Genomic DNA, 22,124 nt, shown 5'->3' with positions numbered 1-22,124 from the left:
TGCAATGATGCTTCTATTTTTAAGAAAAAAACTCATACATTTTCCTTATACAAATTATGTGAGCAGAGTTTACATTGGGGTGTTTTGGAATGAACTGTTTAATTACTATTTTCCAGGTTTGTCAGAATAATCATTTATCTGAACCCACTAAAATTTCTATTTGTGTATGTCTCTTTTTTTTCTTTTTCCTGGCTGCCCATGAGAATGCTGAGACGTTATCAAATAGATTTCAGTTCTGTGACCTGAATTGCAGTTGTGTAAGTGCTATAAATAAAAATCATTTGCTTTAGTAATTGAATAGTAAACTGAAAGACAGTATTGTAGATGTTAATATTTCAATGTGAACATCTAATAAATTAAAAAGAACAAACACTGCTTTCTAGAATGGAAGCAAAAGTTATGGGTTTCTCCATAGTCATATTTTATTCATTATTCTACTTTCTGCACACTGTATATGCTTGAGGTAAAACAATCATCAAGATGATAAATACATAAAGACCGTTAGTTGTAGTCTGGGAGCCTCAATAAGAGTAGTATTGTGGCTTAATGTCCCATGGTTCTAGCTTTTCTCCACACAGCAGGATTTAGATGTTTTCATTACTAAACGAAGAAGTCACCATTTGTCCTAAGATACACTAAGACAAATAGGAATTTAAAACTTATACGAAAGACATCTTTTTCTTGGGTTAGAGATGTCTAATACATCATTTCTACAGGATTAATTTTTTTAATTATATGGATTAGAAAACTAAGAAGCAGGAATATCAGATCACTCTGGTTTGTTTCTGTGAAATTGTCTGTTGTAAATTGAGTACTCACTAGTATTCATGGTGGCAGTTGCAAAATTACCAGTATATTAAAACTTGCTCACATTGTAGCTGTGTCTGTGTTTATCTGACTTCAGTTTTATCGTCCATGATTTGGAACGCGAACGGAACCTAGGACAGTTAAGGTGTTGAGGACAGCAATAAATGAGACCTCGTGTATCCATTTTCATCAGAAAAAAATGGAATAGGGACTGCAAAAAAAAAAATGGAATAGGGACTAAGTTCACAAATAACTGAGGATGTTATTTGTTATCACTTCAATGTTACCTCCTTCACTAAGAGCGTAAGTACAGAAAGCATAATTTGTGATGTAATAAACTGTAGCACCTCCTTTTCTTAATTTAAAATATTTCCTTTTATATTTCCCTTGATTTGGGCTTCTGTATTTTCTTAAAAATGCTTTCCTTTACATTCTAATTTTGACCACACTGGAAACTGATTGTACAATTTTTTTTATTAAAAAGTGTTCCAAACCGTTTTTCTTAAATGTGATTCTGCCCGTGCCATCAGTTCTACAAAAGGAAGCTTTAAAATTAAAATGCTATCTTCATTAACGAATAAGCAAAGCATTAACCAATACTCTTAAGAGAGAAGCCCATTTTTTGAATGGTGAAAAGTGGTAACAACTGCCTTTTCTTGATCTATGTGCAGGTGTCAGAAATTACTATTAAACACAACCTGTATATAGTAAAAAATCTGATAATCCACATTTCTTATAAGCTACTTTTTACATTTTTAATGTCTGGGTATCCTAAAGGGGTTTTCCCCTGATACTTGACTATTATGTCCATCTTTGCTTCTGCATGAACACACTTTACAGCATGAATTATCTAATTAATATAGAAATATTTTGAGATAATGCATGATTTCGTATTTAACTTATGAACTGCCTCATGACAAAAGGTAATGAGAGCTGATACAATCCTTCTCCTGAAGTGGCAGTGAGTAACCCAGGCAGGTTTTGCTCTGGGTCACTCAACCCTCTCTCCACCACAATCTGCCACCAGTGCCTTAACATTAATCTGCTTGTGCTCAATGTCCTCGGAGGTTTTTGAGATTAACTTGGATTTGGCAAATGTTACGTGGGATTTTGTGTTTAAATAATGAAAGATTATAGGACTTCAAGAATAAATGAAACCATATCTCTAAATACAATCTATACCTTTGCTGCATGCTTGCTTTTCAGTGGAGCTTTGAACAGTGAAACTATCTGTGATGATTTGTTAAAATGAATAGTTACTACATGCTGTCCTCAAAGTCCTTAACTTGGATTTATTAAAGCAATTGTACATATGATGCTATGGTTATTACTAATCACATAAAAATTATCAATAATCAACCCCAGCCTCAATAGTTTGCTGTTCAACAGTGATAAAAATAACAAATAGACAAAGCATTAACATTACTAAGGATCAGCAAACAAATTTACATGTTAGAAAAAATGTTTAGAAATGCATCTAATGGAAGCCTCATGGTATCAACTGCCCCTTGCCCTTTGCAATCCACCACCTAGCCTAAGAGATCTTACTTTTAGTTTTTTAAACTATTTTGGATAATGTGCAGAGGGTGAGCTATTCCTAAATATTGGATGTAATTTTAAGTTAATGACTTTTGCCTTAATTCACTCCATACCATGTTTTCGACTAGATTTGTTTCATCCATTACCTTGGGGTAATCTCTCATAGCTTCCCAAACCTATTTCTGCAGCCAAGAGTAACTACTATGAAACTACAGGAAGGCCTCACATTTTAGGCAAGAGATAACTTGCCAAACTTAACTATGTACATAAAACATGAAAGGTGGGATGATACGGGACAGGAGTTTTAGAAGGTATGAGCTCTAATTGATTTCAAATTATTTCACTGAATCCAGAGAGGACAATAAAGGAAAGAAAGTAAGTTAAGTGTTTATAGTTTACATTTCAATTATTATGTAACAGAGCATTAGTTTTAAAAATCATTAAAATTTCAAAAGTGAATTAAAATCAAATTTGTGTTTTTCCTTTTCTGTGATTTTCTACATATTTTTAATATCACATAGTAATGAAATATAACAATATTCATTTTGATTCAACCTGAAAAGCAAAGGTAACTGCAAAAAAGCAATGGAAAGATCTTGGAATGAATTTGAGACATATCTAGCTATGGCAGGGCTCTTGCTCATTATTCATATAAAAGAAAGGGATGGCAGGGCATGGTGGCTCATGCCTGTAATCCCAGCACTTTGGGAGGCTCAGGCGGGCGGATCACGAGGTCAGGAGATTGAGACCATCCTGGCTAACACGGTGAAACCCCGTCTCTACTAAAAATACAAAAAATTAGCCGATCATAGTGGTGGGTGCCTGCTGCTCGGGAGGCTGAGGCTGAGGCAGGAGAATGGCGTGAACCTGGGAAGCGGAGCTTGCAGTGAGCAGAGATTGCACCACTGCACTCTAGCCTGGGCGACAGAGCAAGACTGTCTCAAAAAAAAAAAAAAAAAAAAAAAAGGGATGACGTTTAGAGCTTTCAGTAGGATTGTTCTGCTATCAATATGAGGCTGCTGTTGGTCATAGTAAGTCATACTACTTCTTAACACTGCTTTTATTAACAAGTCAGCTTCATATATGAAAGGCTCATGCTTCTAAGTTGCAAATTGTATTGCTACTACTAAGAGTCAGCATGAATGAAACCACAGCAATATTTCAATATACCAGAATTTCCCAAAGAGTGTTCTTTAGAACACCAGTTCCTTGCAATGTTACTAGGTAGTACTCAAAAAAGTTTCTGTGGTCAAATTAATCTGGAAAACACTGGGCTAACTGACAGTAGATATTTGTTGTGTTTTTCTCTCCCCTGCAGGACATTTAAATTAGAGCCTTAGATATGTTCATGTTATAACTTTCTAAGATGGTATGTGTTTTCCAAACTTACTTGATCCTGGAACCCTATATTTAGAAGAGCATCTTTGGAACTTGTATTCTTTAGAACACACTTTGGTAAACACTGGATTCTATTATTTCTACAGCTAACTATCTCAAAAGTCTAGATATCAATGACTTAATCCAGAGGCAATTAAACAGCCATGGTATCTAACAGTCATGTCATTTCTCCAGAGCTGGATGACGAATGCTGGTGTGACATGCTAAGGCAATTTTGGGGGACTATTAGGGGATGAACAGTCTAGTGGTGGGTCAAAAGGAGGAAAAAAGAATGTCTGAAATGATTGGAAAAGTTTTATACAAAGTATATATTCCTATACTTTCTGATATACAATGATATGCTGCCTTTTCTAAACACAGATCTTTCATTGACACAGTTGCAAGAGAGATCTGGCAACAACTTAGAGTACAAAAAAATCAGGAAAATCAAGATACACCTTGATACACAAGCTCCTTGCAGTGTTACTAGGTGCTACTCAAAAAAGTTTCTGTGGTCAAATTAAACACAAAGGAAATTAAACTCAAAGGAAACAATGGAATCAATTTCCTAGAATCCAACAGTGGAATCAATTTCCTAGAATCACTTCAGATTAAATTGAAATGATGATGCTATGATTCTCATGCAGTCCTCTTTGCCATTTACCCAAAATGATGTAATAATTACACTTGTATGAAATAAGGCCTGTTTTAAATTATCCAGCTTGCATCCTTCACTATAACACTCTCTGTGTAATACTCTTATGACATATACATGATTCAAGAAGCCAATACCTCAATCCACAGCAAGGAATAAAATGCAGCCACTGGTTACCACTAATATGTACATATGTACACAGATATGTCACATTAGAACAGCAATTCAGAGTTAATTGCCTTGGGGCAAGTTGGTCATATAAAATAAATGCAGATCTTGGGAACAGCTTTGGAGCTTTCTCTATAAGTATTGTTTATTCCTATGATGAAAGAATTGTAAATACAATTAATTTTGTAAAAAATTTCCCTAGCTGTCCCTCCCCCAACCTATGTTAAGAGTACAAATTGCCAGTGGAGCAGCAGCAGAGCACTGCATTAATGGAGACCTGGGCCTGGCACCCTGCTGGGGTCTCATAAGCACATGGCCATTCCCATCTTCATTTCTAAAAGACTGTAAAACCATCCCAAAATTTGGCACCATGGGGACTATTGGCAATTCGAACTCGAGCTAGCAAGGGAATCTAGGAAGCCTTGGGTGACAATTCCAAAGCTTTGGCAGTGCTGCTTAGGGAAGCTTCACATGCAGACATCTCATATGAATTTCCCTAATGGCTAGACTCAGCATTCCCGGGTCCCGGGGAGCAGCCAGTGTGCTACAGGGCACCTCAGGAGTGATGTCTGCAAATCCCCAACAGCTGGAAAAGGGCTAGGGAGAGAGAGCTCCAGAAGGAAGAGAACAAAATACTCTGATTTTAGATATAACTGTCCTAACTATTAATGAAACTGCTACAGTTTTGCCTAGAACTTCTGTCTTTTAAAATCTACAAGCCATAGTAGGGGGGAAAGAGGCAGTAATGGGAGTAGGATATATACACTCTATTCAGTTAACATTAGAAATGAATTAATTGCACAAAGCAAAATTTAGAAGACGCCTTGTGAACCTCAATTAGAGAGAAAAGTTATGTAACTTGTGCACTCAGCACCATCTGTTAAGAAATTCTGCAGGGCACGTAACCACTGATTTACTAATTTAGTAGCTTTTCTTTTTCATCTTTATCAAAACACTGCTGCTTTCATTTTAGACAATAAAAATAACTGTGGAATTTAAAAATGTCTTTCCCTTGCTATTATACATTTTTGTGCTATGTTAAAAATAAAGAAAGAAAGTTGGCTATGGGCTGTAAAGTGCTGACACCATTGGTGCTGATTTCAGTTTGATGGTGGGTGGGGGCAACTCTCAGGCGTCAGAACGTCCTGAATCCCCAAGCAAACCCAGTCGCCTGGCCTGGCCATATCAGCACTGCTCACAGCCAGCATTTGTTTTCCACATTCCCTTTCCTGTCCCCCCACCCCAAATATTAATACACACATCCACATATTCAGTGTCTCTCCAGAGGCAAATGCTTAAATCTGAAATGGTGGCAGATATTTTGTACTAGAAGATTCTGTGGCTAAAAAATAATAACCAAGGTTCTAACTGTAATGCTGGAAAATACAGTATACAAAAGTAAGCAAATCTCATGGGAAGTCATTAGCAATTCTCAGTGCAGTCAAAGAAAGGTAAGGGCTTAGAGAAATCAAGATAGATTGCAGCCCTCCATATCCACAAGGCAATTTCTTCACTCTCTCAAGCTCTTTCCTGGACACGGCTTTGGGAAAGCTCTACAGCAGCAGGAGGGGAGAGGGCAGGGCTCCACGGGGAGGAGGTGTCCGGTGAATGTGGCCTATGGGAAGCTATAACCACAAATGCCCACAGGGAAAGAACACCACCAGGTGGATACAGAGGGGTGGGAGGCAACAAAAGTTCCGTTTGGCTGTTTGAGTCACCTTAGGCAAAGAGAGTGACCCAGCATTTTCTCTAAATAAACTTATAAAATACCAAGGTTGGAAAAACGATACATTAGTGATACAGGAAATGGAGAGCAGCAAGCCAGGCCCCTAAATAATTCTGGCCCACTTCTCAATATGGGTTCATGCTGGAATTCCCGACTTGCTGTGTTGCCACTGCCGGTCTGTTTGCTGCCTCCCCTGCAGGGCTGCAGGCCACAGGGGGCGGTTTGTGTTTGCCTGGGGAAAGCAACCTGATGTGGATGGAGATTTGCAACTAAATGTTAAAGGCTGCTGCCTTTCCATTGTCAAAGAGAAGCTTATTCCAGTAGTTTCCCACCAAATTCCAAGCTGCAGTAGCTGGGAACTCTGTAGCTGGCTTCAAGGAGCACACATACAGTTATAGGCTGCTGCTTCTCAGAACACTGCCTGAAAGACACTTGAAAATCACTAGGAAAGGGGCAAGGAAAAACACAAGAACTGGCAGCTGGAGCTCAATTCAGGGTGGTAACCTCACCAGCTCACTCCTTTCTCGATGCAAACAGCTTACTTGCCAGGGAACACTGTGACTCATTCAGTATCATTTCCTTCATCTACTGCTGAAAATGGAAGGAATCATGGTATTGTGACTTGGTTTTTTCATTTCCCCTAACATGGTTTCTTGGTCATGTAAGATGAAAAATCATGGTGTCTGTTTGTGAATTTAACAGCTGCCTATTACATACGGTAAGGACTAAGCAAAAAGGTTAACGGTCATGCATGATTTGGATAAATGCACAAAGGCTGGTCAGGTGGTATACAAAGTCTATTTAACTAATAAAGGAAGCAAGGGAAAAGGGTTATTTCTGCTGTGCAGGCAGTTGCCACTGGTCTCCCATCCTCTCTGCTTCTCGCAGTCCCCAAGAGCAGCCAAAATAATAAACCATTCCAAATCTGCTTTCAAGCTGCTACTGAGCAGAAAACATGGGCTCAGAAGGACAAAGCATTCTTAGGACAGCTCTGTCTCTTGGCAGAGGGTGTTGCCACGTCAGCCCCTGACCACTCACAGGTGACGCAGTGGCCTGTCTCCTGCAGCACTGGGTGGCCTGTCCTGTCCACTGTTCCAAAGAGAGGACACAACAGCTGATGCCTGGAGGACCCTGAACAGGATCTTGAAAAGAATCTTGAGGGAGACTAAATGGCACATATGCTATTCACTTCATATACGTGACTCTATAGCTATTTATTTATATATTTTTGACACTGGATGAAAGAGTCGGGAAAACACGAAGAAACCATTTTCCAGCTTCTTAACTACATTGGCCAAGGGCACCCTCTGTTCCTCACTGCTTATAGACCTAAGACCACCAGGGAGGGGGGATTCCATGTCTGGGATGGATGATCCTAATTACAACTCCCACACTTTTCACTAAATTAAAAGAGACCAGTGTGTTGCAAGTCCTTTAGTCTAAGGCAGCTGAGACCCCTGAAGGGTTCACTGCTCTTCTGTTTTGCTGCTATTCCTGAACTTCACCACCATGACTGTTATATTGTCAGGGCAGCCTCTGTAAAATGACTGTAAAACTATGCTCTTGGCCCCAAAGTGAGGTTCATCCAAGCGCTCCTTGATGAATCGAACTGCTTCTTCATTGCTGAAAGCATCCCAGAGGCCATCTGATGCCAAGATCATGAACTCAGGCTGAAGCTTGTCCAAGTCAAAGGTCAGGATGTCTGGGTCTGGGATGACCACGTTGAGATTTTTCAGCGGATAATCTCCCAGGGACCGAGACATGGCCAGGATTCCCTGGACCCTCCAAGAGCCATTGAAACTGATGAAACCACCTAGAAAGACAGGATGAGCCCATTAGTTTGACCAGCTGATATCTCACATACCCGAGATAGTCTAGGTGTGTGCGCAACAGGGTGACCTACTTTGTGTGAACTGGGCCGTGGACACTCCCCTTAACCCCATCACTCCCGGGACCCACTGCATGGCCTGGGGTTTCATACTCTACCAGTTGATCCTCATACCCTCATCCTGGCATCTTGAAGGATTTCAAGAATATATCAATAAGAGTACTGAAGGTAGGGGATACATATGGGGGAGGGCATTGGTTTTAACTTAACACCATGGTGGCTCAGTGATTGACAGTAGAGAGTGTGAGGATAGGGATTCAAGGAGAGTGGCAAAGGAATGCTGAAAGGCAGGTCACAGGCATATATATCATTTGGCCTGAGGCCACCCTTAAGTGTGCCAATATAGATCTCAAAACAGCTCTGTCCCCCCAAATAGGATCAAGATTAAGAAAAAGCACATATTAGTGTAGTCATTAAAGGCTCAGGTCAGACTACTTGAATGTGATTCCTGGCTCTGTCTCTTCTAGCCATGTCTCACTTTGGATGAGAAACTCTTTCTCTGATCCTTAGTCTCCCTGCCTGCAAAATAGAGACAGTATCTATTTTATTGGATTGTTGAGAAATGAAGGTCTTATTCCACATAAGTCATTTGGCAAGGTCCCTGAACCTAATATACACTTAATAACTGTATCTATTATTTTTTTCTCCATTCACATACTTGTCAGATATTTACTACTCCATGGAAGGCAATGTGCAGGATATGAAGTTATACAAGATCCAGACCTTTCTTTAAAAAAGTAGACAGCCTGGCGGGAGAATTAAGTCACAGAAAGTAATAAATACAATAAGCACGAAGTGGTATTCTTCACGGTGAGACCAGTGTCTGCTAAATGCTGTAGGCAGATGGAGAAGGGAGGGATGATTCCCAGTTCTGATCATGAGGGAGTAATGAACATTAAAGGTGGGCTTTGAGTGATAGGTGAAACATCTATGGGCAGGATACGTAGGAGGACATTCCAAGAAGTGTGGTCTAATAGGCAAGAGCATAAAACCCAGTCCTGGGATTCAACTGTAGTCTCACCATTCACTAGCTGTGTGTGCTTGGGTATGTAAGCCTCTGTGAAGTTCCAGTTTGTTGGTTACAAAATGAGAATAATATTATCAACCTCTTAAGACAGGCAAAGAGAAAGTGTATGCATAAAGTGCTAGGCTTTGCTCCCAGTACAGGGTGAGCACACAATAAATGACAGCTAATGTTGTTGGAAACAGTATAAGGAGTGGCGACAGAAAGCCCAACATGTATATGGCCCAGACTGGCTGGACCTTACTGTCATGCTAAGCAGGAGGGGGAAAGATGTCCTGAAAAGAGGCTGAGGCCAGAGAAAACACACATGAAGATGGTAAAACCAATCACTGTTTCTTAAGCCCTGTAGAAAATATGCCCTTGATCAAATTATGTAAAAGAACAGAGAGGTTAAATTAACCACCTTGGAGACAGTGTCCAAATTTGCTTCTACAAAGAATCAATGTAGAGTGCAGGCGTGGGTAGTGGGTACGGCAGGGAAGAAGAGGAAGGATAAAATGGCCATGACATTTCAAAAGAGTACTGAATGGTAAGATGACATTTTCAGGTGTATTGTGTACACATCCTTGCCTGTGTTGATGCAAGAGTGGGCTAACTTGTACCTTAATTTCACAGCAGACTCTTAACAGGGAGATGGTGTTTTGTAAGTGGGAAGCCAGCAAACTTTGCTTTTACTGCCTGGAGGTCATCTAAGCTTGATGGATGCTCCTAAAATACCATTTGTTCCATCCCATCAACAGAAAACCTGACCAATGCTTTCATTAAAAACTATTTTGCAACTCAAGCAGTCACTGAAGCAGGAGGTTGTAATAAAATTCAACACATTTTGACTTAACAGTATGGTTCCCTACTGTGAAAACTAAAATGTTGATTAGGTTCATTCAATTCATTCACTGGGCAGAAGCTGACCTGTAGAGATCAATGTGCAGATTAACCCAGAGAGCAGGGGCCCATCCTGGTCAGACTAGTGTCTATGAGCACCTCGCTTGCTCCCCTTTGACAGCTGACCTGCTGCCTGGCACATCGTGAACAGCATACATCCTGCAGCTCTCAGTCTGAAAAGCAAAAGAATGCTTCCCTTCCATAGGTGTAAAGGTATCCTCTGAAATCTAATTATGAAAATGTAATAATCAACTGATAATTATCCTCCTTGTCATCGTCCAATGTCCAATGTCACTCTAGCAAAGCCCACACAGGCCACACTACTTAAAACTGCAACTCCCTGACACTCCCCTTACCTGCTTCATGTCTTTCCATAGCAGTTACCACCTTGTGATACACTATATGAATGACTTATTTTTACTATTTTTTTTGTTAATGTCTACTTACTCCACTCCCCACCCCCATGACAATTTCAGAATATAAGTTTCGTGAAAGCTTGGGAATGTGGCTTTGTTTTATCCCCAGCTCCTAGAATATTGAATAAACGAATGAATGAATGAATAAGGGGCCCCTCTACCCCTAACCTTGCTCTGAAATATTTACTTATACCAGGCAGTAAGCCAGATGCTCAAGGTATAGAGATGAACAAAACCAAGTTCCTGTCTTCAAAGAGGTGACAGTCAGGAAGGCAAGGCAGATAGGAGAGCCAGGTATGTCCATGTATTGTAAAAGGTGACCCAAGACATCCACATAGGATGCTGGGGAAAGGCAGAGGGGCATCCACCCCAGACTTGGAAGGCCCTTGCCACAGTGTGACATGGAAAGCTTCCAAAAGAACACCTTAAACTGAATCTTATGGGATAAGTAACTGTCACCCAGAACAGCACTTGCAAAGGCACAGAGGTATTGGAAACAAGGTCTTTTGAGGAATGATTAGTAATTTGGTGTGGCTCCGAGGGAAGCAGCGTATAGCAACAGGCTAGAGAAAAGTGAGGACCAGCGGCCCAAAGATCTTATTAGCCTTTAAACTGGAAATGGGCTTTTTAGTTCTTTTGGAATCTTTGGCTATGAAGGACAGATTTAGTGGCCATTTATTTGATAGGCAACGATACAAAGTTAATCTCAGTTACCTCAGTAGCAGCCTCTGTCTAATCTCAGTTACCACAGTAGCAGCCTCTCTAATACCGGGTAACTGAACATTTTATCCAGGAGCTCCCCAAGCAAGCCGCCTTGTTCACCAGCAAGACAGTAGACATTTCTTGGAGGTGTTCACAAGCTTACCTGCTCTCTTTATCCTCTTTCTTTCCTTCAACTGGTAAGGCTTGTGATCATGAGACAAAGGAATAGCGTTCCCATCTTTGTCACACAGGACCCCGCGCGAATCACCCACGTTGGCCACAGTGAGGTCTTTATCTGATAGCAGAGCAATCAAACACGTTGTGCCTTAAAAACAGAAGAGAGAGACAATGCGGGAGGTCAGCAATGCATTCAGGTTCCATTGCTTCTTGTGGTAACTGGATTCTTCAGTCATTAAAATTGCTTCTGGGTGAGAAGAAATTGCTGGGTGAGAATTTGACTCCAGCCACTCTGAAAATGACGGCTGTTCGCTTCGACAACTGTCAAATCTGACAGTCAATTTTCTTAACCATATTAGAGTGTCACTAAAATAGGCTAGGATAACATTATAATTTTCCTAAATCACTTTGTCTCTGCTACTCTTAAACACATATCATATTTAAAAGGATTAGGAGAGAAACAAAATCAGTTTGAAGTTTCAGTCAACTGATACACACTTTAGGCTTCTGCTTGGTGCTGAGTTTCTGTGAAGTCCCAGTTGGAAGTGGGAAGGATGGGGGCGGTGTGGTGGGCTCCTCATTTCTAGGAGGGCCTAGAAATGCCAACAGCTGAATCCTGTGGAGCATGAGGAAGTTGTGATGTCGGGGCAGGATGAGCTTGCCTATTCAAAGTCTGACAGCAAAGACTGGTGGCCAGAAACAGGTCAGCTCCAGGGTGTGATGGAGGCAGACCATAAAGACAGAAGCAGAAAAAGCTCTGGTGATGACGGAACTAAAGCCTAGGGAGAGGGTGGTCTGAGTCAGAAGGAAGCAAGATTGAAGATGTCCTTGCCTGAAGCCCACACAAGACACAAAGGACAAGCTCTCCTGAAATTCTTTTTGAAATGGGAATGGATAAAAGCAAATAGCGTTGAACATTCTGGTCTAGTTGGAGCCTGCCCTGTCCAGTTCCTTTCTGTTCACCTCTTCCTTTTTGACAGTGTCACTCAATATGCAAATATCTGCTGAAATGCACAACCCATTCAGCTCTAGCTTCAAACATATCACCCTTACTTGTTAAAATTATGCATTAAGGCCGGGCGCAGTGGCTCAAGCCTGTAATCCCAGCACTTTGGGAGGCCGAGGCGGGCGGATCACAAGGTCAGGAGATCGAGACCACAGTGAAACCCCGTCTCTACTAAAAATACAAAAAATTAGCCGGGCGCGGTGGCGGGCGCCTGTAGTCCCAGCTACTCAGGAGGCTGAGGCAGGAGAATGGCGGGAACCCGGGAGGCGGAGCTTGCAGTGAGCCGAGATCGCGCCACTGCACTCCAGCCTGGGCAACAGCATGAGACTCCGTCTCAAAAAAAAAAAAAAAAAAAATTATGCATTAATTAGTCTTCATTAATGTTTCCTTCCTCATTAAGGTCATATTCCATAACAAGAATGTCAACTGTATCTAAATGGCTCTTTAGTTTTCATGGCACAACAAAAAAGACTGAATTTTTTTTGTCTTTTTTTAAGAGAGGGGATCTTGCTCTGTTAGCTAGGCTAGGGAGCAGTGGTGTGATCATAGCTCACTGAAACCTCAAATTCCTTGGCTCAAGCAATTCCCCCACCTCAGCCTCTGGAGTAGCTGGGACTACAGGTGCACACCATGGTGCTGGCTTGAAAAAAATAAAAATAAAAATAAGTAACTGAATTCTTTTTTAAAAAATGTTACTCTAAGTTCTGGGATATGTGTGCAGAATGTGCAGGTTTGTTACATAGGTATACATGTGCCATGGTGGTTTGCTCTACCCATCAACTTGTCATCTAGGTTTTAAGCCCCGCATGCATTAGATATTTGTCCCAATGCTCTCCCTCCCCTTGCCCCACAGCCCCTGACAGACCCTGGTGTTTGATGTTCCCCTCCCTGTGCCCATATGTTCTCATTGTTCAACTCCCACTTATGAGTGAGAACATGCAGTGTTTGGTTTTCTGTTCCAGTGTAGGTTTGCTGAGAATGATAGCTTCCGGCTTCATCCATGTCCCTGCAAAGGACATGAATTCATCCTTTTTTATGGCTGCATAGTATTCCATGGTGTAAATGTGCCAAATTTTCTTTATCCAGTCTATAATTGATGGATATTTGGATTGGTTTCAAGTCTTTGCTATTGTGAATAGTGCTGCAATAAACATATGTATGTATGTGTCTTTATAGTAAAATGGTTTATAATCCTCTGGGTATATACCCAGTAATGAGATTGCTGGGTCAAATGGTATTTCTGGTTCTAGATCCTTGAGAAATTGCCACACTGTCTTCCACAATGGTTGAACTAATTTAGACTCCCACCAACAGAAAAAAAAAAAAAAAGCAACACTGAATTCTTAAATAGACATAAAGAATAAATACAAGTTGATATCAAGAGCAGAGAGAATAATTAAAATAACTATCATAATCAGTTATTATAGTTCTGCTTGAAATTCCATTCTTAAGCTTATTTAACTAAAAATGCCTTGATCAGATATGGAAACACATGAAATGTTGGTTACTGCAGGATTTCTAATACAAAAGGCCTTGAGAAAAAAAAAGACTAATCTCATGGATTATCAAAACAATTTTTAAAAAGCTATAAGAATAAAAATTAAGCAAAAGCACAATCCGCACAATTAGAAATTGTTGTTCTCAGTTTTTGATAGTGTTTTTTTGATACTGGAAACTGAAATTTTGGTATTCAACATATCCTCACTTTGTCCTCAAGCATCTGATTGAGTTAAATTGTCCTACACAATCATAGCATAAATTCTCCAATAAGGCACAGTCTTGAAAGGTAAAACAGAAAGATTGCTTCATGGGATATTACATGGCTTGTAGGCATTACTTCAGCATCACTCTTGGAATCCTCTCTCTATAGGACTCTCTTCTCACAATGTACTTTTTGGGTGAGTGTGTCACCGACCTTGGCTTCCACACTTTCTAAGTCTATGCAGTTAGCCTGGTTGACACTCCTGAGGTGTACACCAACTGCCTAGTAGGCATTTCCATTTGCTTGTACTCCAGGGGATCCAAGGAAAGGCTTTAGGGCCTCCATGAGAGGGAAGGGGAGGAATCCAGCTGGCTGAGTTAAAGGCCACTTCTCCAGCCACATTTCAACTAGGACAGCTCTACTTCCACCTGTTAACAGCTAACAAGTGAGCTGCCATGCAAGATTTCTTTTCAAACAAGGGAGAAGGAGTCATTCTTGCAGCTAGAAAAATAAAATAAAATTTAGTCCCATATTTTGTGATTAAGAATCACTGAAGGGTTTTAAGCAGGATAGTGACACAATGAGATTCATGTTTTAAAAGATGATTCCAGGGGCAATGCAGAAGATAGATAAATTGGGAGCAGTGAGAACAGGTGGAGTTAATGAGGATCTGAATTAATGTAGTAAATATAGGGACAGAGGATATGTGATAGGTTCTTATTTTTTATTTTTAGAGATGGGTTCTCACTATATTGCCTAGACTAGTTTTGAACTTCCGGCCTCAAGTGATCCTCCTGCTGGCCTTCTAAAGTGCTGGGATTACAGGTGTGAAACACTGTGCCCAGCTCCTGTGACAGGTTTTTAAAAACCAGAATGGATCAGTCATAGAAACTGAGAAGAATAAAGGATGAGGGGAAAAGTTTAGGATAATACCCTTATATCTAGATGGGCGAAACTGGGCATTCCATGGACAAGGACTCAAAAAAGTCTGCTGGGTGCTTCTGAGAAAGGCATCCACCCCCCCCCACTAAAAGAGACACAGAGCAGACAATAACTGTTTGTTTGGCCCAGTGCTAGCCTATGTGTTTCCCAGACGTGTGGCAGCCATCGTGCAGCTATGAAGGGATATCCCTTAGGGTCATGGCAACAAGTGCAGGACTGTAGAGCACAGAGGTAAACAGTAAAGAGCCTGAGTCCCGGAGAATATCAGGGAACTGCTGAACCACCCTAGAACTGCCCTGTCCTTGTTCTATGAGACAATAAATGCCTTTCTTGTTTGAGACTTTTTGAGTTGAATTTTTTTTGTTGTTCCCTGTAATATCTGAATTTGGTGAGAGATTTAGAGTGTGGTTGTTCAGCTATACAGTTGTCCCTTGGTATCTGCTGGGGATTGGTTCTAGTACTCCCTACAGATAGCAAAATCCATGGGTGGCCAAGTCCCTTATATAAAATGGCTTAGTATTTGCATATAACCTATGCACATCCTCTTGTATACTTTAAATCATCTCTAGATTACTTATAATCTACAATGTAAATGCTATTTAAATAGTTGTTATATTATTTTTTAATTTGTATTATTGTTATATTGTTTTTTATTGCTTTAAAAATATTTTTGATCTGTGGTTGAATCCACAAATGCAGAACCCATGGACATGAAGGGCCAGCTGTACTCACACGCTATTGAATATACTTAAGATTTATGACCCACCTTTGTCACAAACAAATCCCACTGTTTCTGTGGGTAAATTAAGATCTACCTCATGGTGAAGTTTTCAGCACTATACTGCCTATGTTAGCAACAGAATCTTAGACCTGGCCAAAATGGGTGAGCCCCAGATAGCAGGGTTATGAGTTATAGATATATTCTGAATTACTGAAATGTCTCCATTCCTCTCTCTACAGAGGAAACCTGCCCCCATCCTGGGTGAGATGTGTGTGGTTCTGGAGAAATAATATGTGGAAAGCAAGGCTGAGCACCGGGGTGGGAGGCTTAAGAATGATCTGAAACAAACCAGGACACCAAAACCAGCTTATTGTTTGGGCTTTGCAGTTTTAGCTTAGGATTGTAACAGACAGCTTACAATCTAATCTTGCTTGACAGAACGAATTGCTTGTTACTGGGAAACTCCAGAAAAGATATTATGCCCAAGAGAAAATGAAAAAATCATTTCCTTTTTTATACTTGAGACAAAACACTTGCAAGATTCTGGCTATTAGTTCTGAGATAAAATATTTATTCCATCATAGCACTGTATTTATCAAAAATACCAGGGCCTGACAATGTTACTTAATTCTGAACCTCAGGATATTTCTATATTAACGATTTAATCTAGATGAGAACTTAACTGCAAATCTGAAAGAGATCTTGAAAATTTCACCTAATAACCTTATCTCACAGGTTTAAAAAAAACCAAAAGGCTAAAAAAAAAAAAAAAAAAAAAATGGTGAATTCACATGGACTAGACTTCAATGTCCTAGCTAAGTGAGGTCTGGCAAATTATTTGACTTTTAAGCCTCAGAAAATGGCACCATAATCCATCCATTGCTCAAGCCAGAACCTAAGAATCATCCTGGCTTTTTCTCTTTTCCTATTTCCTGACATTCAGTCCATCATTAAGTTCTGTTACTCTTACCTCTAAAATATCTCTTAAACCCTTCCAGTTCTCTTGTTCTCACTGCATTGACTCCAGTCCCAACCACTGTCATTTTAGCCCCTGGGCTATTTCAGTAGTCCAGGTGAGAAACAATGGTGGCAAGTCCTGCATGACCTGGCCCCTAGCTAATTTGTCTAATATCATGTCACATCACTCCCTTCCTTGCTCAAGGCCTCCCTCCTGTTGCCCATACATGCCAACCTTTTTGTCATCTTTGGGCTTTTGTACTCGCTGTTCTCTCTGCCCGACATGTTCTCCTGTGCTTGACATTGGCTGACTGACCCATATGAAGATGTTGTAGCCCAAGTGTGACATCTTCAGAGAGGCCTTTTCTGACAGGGATTGTATTTCCTCATTGTTTTGCTTACTGCCCTTACAACACACAATTATGTAGATATCTTGCTTATTTATTTAGACTATTTATTTATTTAGTGTCAGTCTTCCCCTTTAGAATATAAACTTCACAAGATACATTAGTCCATTCTCACACTGCTATAAAGAAATACCTGAGACTGGGTAATTTACAAAGAAAACAGGTTTAATTGGCTTATGATTCTCAAGGCTGTACTGGAAGCATAGTGGCTTCTGCTTCTGGGGAGGCCTCAATAAGCTTCCAATCATGGCAGGAGGCAAAGGAGGCATGAGGCCCTTCACATAGCTGGAGCAGGAGGAAGGAGGTGCAGTACACTTTTAAACAACCAGATCTCACAAGAACAGCACCAAGAAGGACGGTGATAAATCATTCATGAGAAACCGCCCCCATGATCCAATCACCTTCCACCAGGCCCCACTTCCAACAATGGAGATTACAATTTGACATGAGATTTGGGCAGGGACACAGATCCTAACCGTATCAGAAGTTTTGGATTTTCCCACCATAATGCTGATGTCTAGAATATCAAAAGCACCCAACATTTGCTAAATAAACAAATTAATAGATGAGTGAATAAGCATTCACACATAATGTCCTGACCTGACATAATGCTAAGCTCCTAAAGTCTTGCTCTGACAGTTGAGCCCAGTTCAGTACCACAATGGACAACACCATCGTCCAGCTACTGCCATACAAGGAGCTATCAGATGTAGCAAAATACACTTTACACACTGATGAAAACATGATGACCCTCCCGTACATGTACAGCTCATGCTCACATGCTCACTCCTGGTAGGTGGAGAGAACTTCTGGCCCAGGTATGTCCCAAGTTCTTTCCTCCATCCAGGATTCTGGTCCAGTGCAAACAACACATGGGTAGGGCTTCCATCCTCACCACACCACCCAAAGCCATGGCACTTTGTGAAGCAATAAAGGTACATCACAATGGTCATTATGAGGACCATCTGTGTCTGCTTCTGAACTCAATATGTACTTCAGCAAAATGGGCATGTTTTTGTGTTGGCCTAATAGGGAAGACACACAAATGCAAATTATGTATCAGTCTATTCCTGTAAACCAACATTCTCCCCTCTGATTTAATTTCTGGAATGCAGACTAAGTAACAATACACAAAAAAGTTATTATAAACTAAATATTTTGGTTGGATAATATTAGACAATTAATTCATTTGACAAGTAGAGCTTGAGAAAACTGTAAATCCTAATGAGGATTATGTAACTTGGGGTATCTCAGACATCTTTTAAACTCCTCGTTATAAATAGTTTTAAAACTTTCTCAGTTAAATTCCTAACAAAGTTGTAATAATGATTCATTCAGTACTATAAACTCTACTAAGTGGCTCACAAACACTTGCAATTGATTTTCAAACATTCAGGGTAGGGAGGGCCAGTATTCTCCCTCTAAGCAGATGAGGAAAATGGGACTCAGAAACCTCAAATGTCTTATCCTTCATGCCCACCCCAATCCTCAGCCCCTCCCCCAGCATTATGAGTCTGTGTAGTGTACAAAGCACTATGATAAAAACAGTTTCTTTTCCATGAAACCTCAAGTGTCTTATCCATGATCACATTGCTCAATGCATATGTACTGAATGAGTAAATGACTAAAAAACCTGGGAATCCCAAATTGTCACTTTAGTGATAATGAAAATGATGGGCGGGGTGTGCTGGCTCACACCTGTAATCCCAGCATTTTGGGAGGCTGAAGCAGGCGGATTACCTGAGGATAAGAGTTCGAGACCAGCCTGGACAACATGGTGAAACCCTGTCTCTACTAAAAATACAAAAATTAGCCGGGGGTAGTGGCACATGCCTGTAATCCCAGCTACTCGGGAGGCTGAGGCAGAAGAATTGCTTGAGCCTGGGAGACAAAGGTTGCAGTGAGTCAAGATAGTGCCACTGCACTCCAGCCTGGCTGAAAGAGTGAGACTCTGTCTCAAAAAAAAAAAAAAAAAAAAAAAAGAAAAGAAAATGATGGTCCCTACTACTTAAGTATTTTATTATAATGCTAAACATTTTATTTATATTATATACTTAACCTCTCTGGAACTTAAAAACAAGAGGCTTGGATTAGTTAACCTCCAGGCCCCTTTCAGCTTGAATACTCTGCAGGTCTTAAATTGAAATTGCAAACTCCAATCCTTTCAGGTCAGGTGTAAGAAAAAATCTTGGCCTTCTTGGCGTAGCTTTACCCTGCTACTTTTGATGGGAACCTGGGTTCTAAAACATTTTTCGGCTCTAAGGAAGGGCAAGCATGATGACAAGTGAAACTGACATCAGGTTTCAGTGTTGGGGCTACAAAAGGGAGCGGGGGACTTGTAACAAACCAGAGAACACGTGCTCAGGGGAAAGCAGTTCCTCAGCAATGAAAATGGTTGCTGTGTAGGAATGCAGGTGCACTGGGAATGTTTCCTCCGATTTTTCAAGGGAAGTCGTTTTTGTATGAACTCTCCTGATTTTTAAACGTTGGCAACTTTTATCTTAAAAAGCAGTACAAGCCAAGCAAAAGGCAGCTGTTGGTCAAATCCGGGTTGTTGGTGACCCTGTGCTCCCGGGCTTTCTATTAAATTAAAGCCCAAGATTACTATGATTCTTCATAGTACCCCTTTGTATAACAATAAAGATGACAATGAAATCTTACACTTCTGGTCTGTTTTATGAGTTGTGAAGTGTTTTCTTACCCATTCTGGCACTCAGTTCTCAAAGCTCATCAGACAGGGAGGAATGATCACATCGACCTTATACATGCATAAATTGGGTACAGACAGCTCAGGTATTTGTTTAAGGTCACCTGGCTAGTTAGGTGAGGCAAAGGAGGGAAGAAATCACAATAGAGACCTGTAGCAGCTGAGGGTAACATTTGCATCACATCTCATGGCTGCCCAGCTGCCAACTTACTGTACATCACACATATCATGCTATTTATATGCCTTATTTATGATTCTTTGACCCGTTAGGCTGAAAGTCCCTTTTAGGGCCAGGGAGATGCCTTATTCATTGCTGTATTCTTTTTTATTTTTTTTGAGATGGAGGTTCGCTCTTGTTGCCTGGGCTGTAGTGCAGTGGCGCGATCTTGGCTCACTGCAACGCCTGCCTCCTGGGTTCAAATGATTCTCCTGCCTCAGCCTCCAAAGTAGCTGGGATTACAAGGCGTGCACCACCATGCCCACTAATTTTTGTATTTTTAGTAGAGACGGGGTTTCACCATGTTGTCCAGGTTGGTCTCAAACTCCTGACCTCAGGTCATCTGCCCACCTCGGCCTCCCAAAGTGCTGGGATTACAAGCGTGAGCCACCATGCCCAGCCCATTGCCATATTCTTATAAGAGTGCTTTGTACACTGCACAGACTCATAATGCTGAGGGAGGGGCTAAGGATTGGAGTGGGAGTGAAAGAAATGTGGGTGCTTTTCAATTTATACCTATTAATTGTACTACTTGTATAATTTACCCCTTATACTATGCAAATATAGACACTCTAACCATGTCCACACACATATTCTTATTTTTAAAAATATTAACAGGGCTATCTAGGTGATAGGATTTTGGATCTTTTTGTTTTCTTCTTTATATTTTTCTGTATTCAGATGAATTTAATGTTATTTAAATGTTGCAGTAAGGTGAAGTTTTACTTATTCACAATGTTTCAGGAGCATATTTACTGCATTAAGCAAAGTATGCAATATATAAAACAAAATATAGAACTAACAATCCTGTTACAAAGAGTTAGATGGAAGAGATGGAAAAGGACTCAGAGGAATAGTGGTAACAATGATGACAGCAGCCATTTTGATAGTACACATTCAGATTCAGATTCAAATATCAATGACTATTCATCAGTGTCTGGGTGACATGAGAGCCTCAGCTGCTTTTAGGCTCTCCCTGCACTGCCTTGCTGCATCTCTAAGTAATACCACCCAATCCTTCTCCTCAGTGGAAACATTCTGCCTTAGGTGCCAATCAAGATCCTCATTCCCTTGCCCCCCTCGAACCTTTCTGTAGGCACACAGGTATGGTTTTAAAATTGGAGTCCTGAAAATCCTTATTTTATGAAAATCCACCTTAGTGCAACATTTTCTTAAGTAAGTGACGTCACTTATTATGTTGTTGGGGTAGAGATAGGAAGCTGGATGGAGTAGAGAAAGCTGTGTGGAATTAACATGGTTTATAAGCCTTGCTTGATAATGCACGTGGACACTCACCCACACAATGCCAGGCTGCTTATGCTAATAGCAGCTCCCTCCTGTGACATAAAGTCTTTTCTATGAGAATAAGGGAAATTGCCATTTTTGTTCTTTAGGAAAGACAGAGACAGATTGGGGAGGGTAAGGAAGGGGTGGCAAGGGGTAAGGAAAGGGAGGAGGAGAAAGGGGGTGAGACACAGAGATATAGGCACACACACACTTCAAAGATTTCAGTGAGGGTATTGCAACAGCCAAAGGGCCATTCATTATACACAGCACGGGAGAATCAACACATTTATAGGATGAGGAGAAATAAAATAGGTTTATCTCATAAAGGTTTGACAATGAATGTTAGTTCAATAACACAATTTCAGGGCCTAGATGACATCAAGGCCTGATAACGGACAGAAATTACATTGGAGTGCAACATACTGGCGGAAGAGTAGGTGAAGGCAGTCATTAATGAAAGTATCACATGGGAAAGATAAGATCACTGTCAGCAGAGGTTTCCAGCCTCCATCTTCCACAGCCAACACTGTGATCAGCCCTGTCCTGAAACACAGATAAAGTACCTGGCAGCTCTCAGATAAGACTCCCTGACCCCTACTCTTGTCTGCATAATCTTCAGGTCCGCCAAAATCTGACCTGCCTAGAGCTTTTTACGAGTCTTTCTTCTAATAATCAATGCCATGGCATAGACAGACTTGTCAGGGATGATACCCTGTGTGGAAAACACTATAAACAGTAAGCTTTTATCTTTCTTTCTTTTCTCTCTTGTCTATTGCCTGAGTCCTTGAACCCCCTGCTCTGACTTTGCTGAGAGGCA

At 40.7% G+C, this 22,124-nt stretch overlaps 1 protein-coding gene across 4 annotated transcripts in view; it reads right to left on the bottom strand.

Moving 5' to 3' along the window:
• Positions 1-1,263: 1,263 nt before the first annotated feature.
• Positions 1,264-22,124, bottom strand: part of PPM1L (protein phosphatase, Mg2+/Mn2+ dependent 1L) — a 301,260-nt gene continuing 280,399 nt past the window's right edge. For 3 of the 4 annotated variants that reach the window (XM_015445263.4, XM_074031344.1, XM_045386695.3), the window contains 2 exons: positions 11,348-11,509; positions 2,075-8,085 (listed from right to left, as the gene is read on the bottom strand). In XM_015445263.4, the coding sequence (XP_015300749.2) occupies positions 7,739-8,085; positions 11,348-11,509 (509 nt within the window). In that variant the 3' untranslated portion in view covers positions 2,075-7,738. Of the gene's footprint in view, positions 8,086-11,347; positions 11,510-22,124 lie in introns of all 4 variants that reach the window. The other variant, XM_005546260.5, reaches the window with a different exon arrangement.

Source organism: Macaca fascicularis, chromosome 2, assembly GCF_037993035.2.
Source record: "Macaca fascicularis isolate 582-1 chromosome 2, T2T-MFA8v1.1".
NCBI lineage: Eukaryota > Metazoa > Chordata > Mammalia > Primates > Cercopithecidae > Macaca > Macaca fascicularis.
Note: the sequence above shows the minus strand (reverse complement) of the source record. Positions and strands in the feature narration are given on the sequence as shown.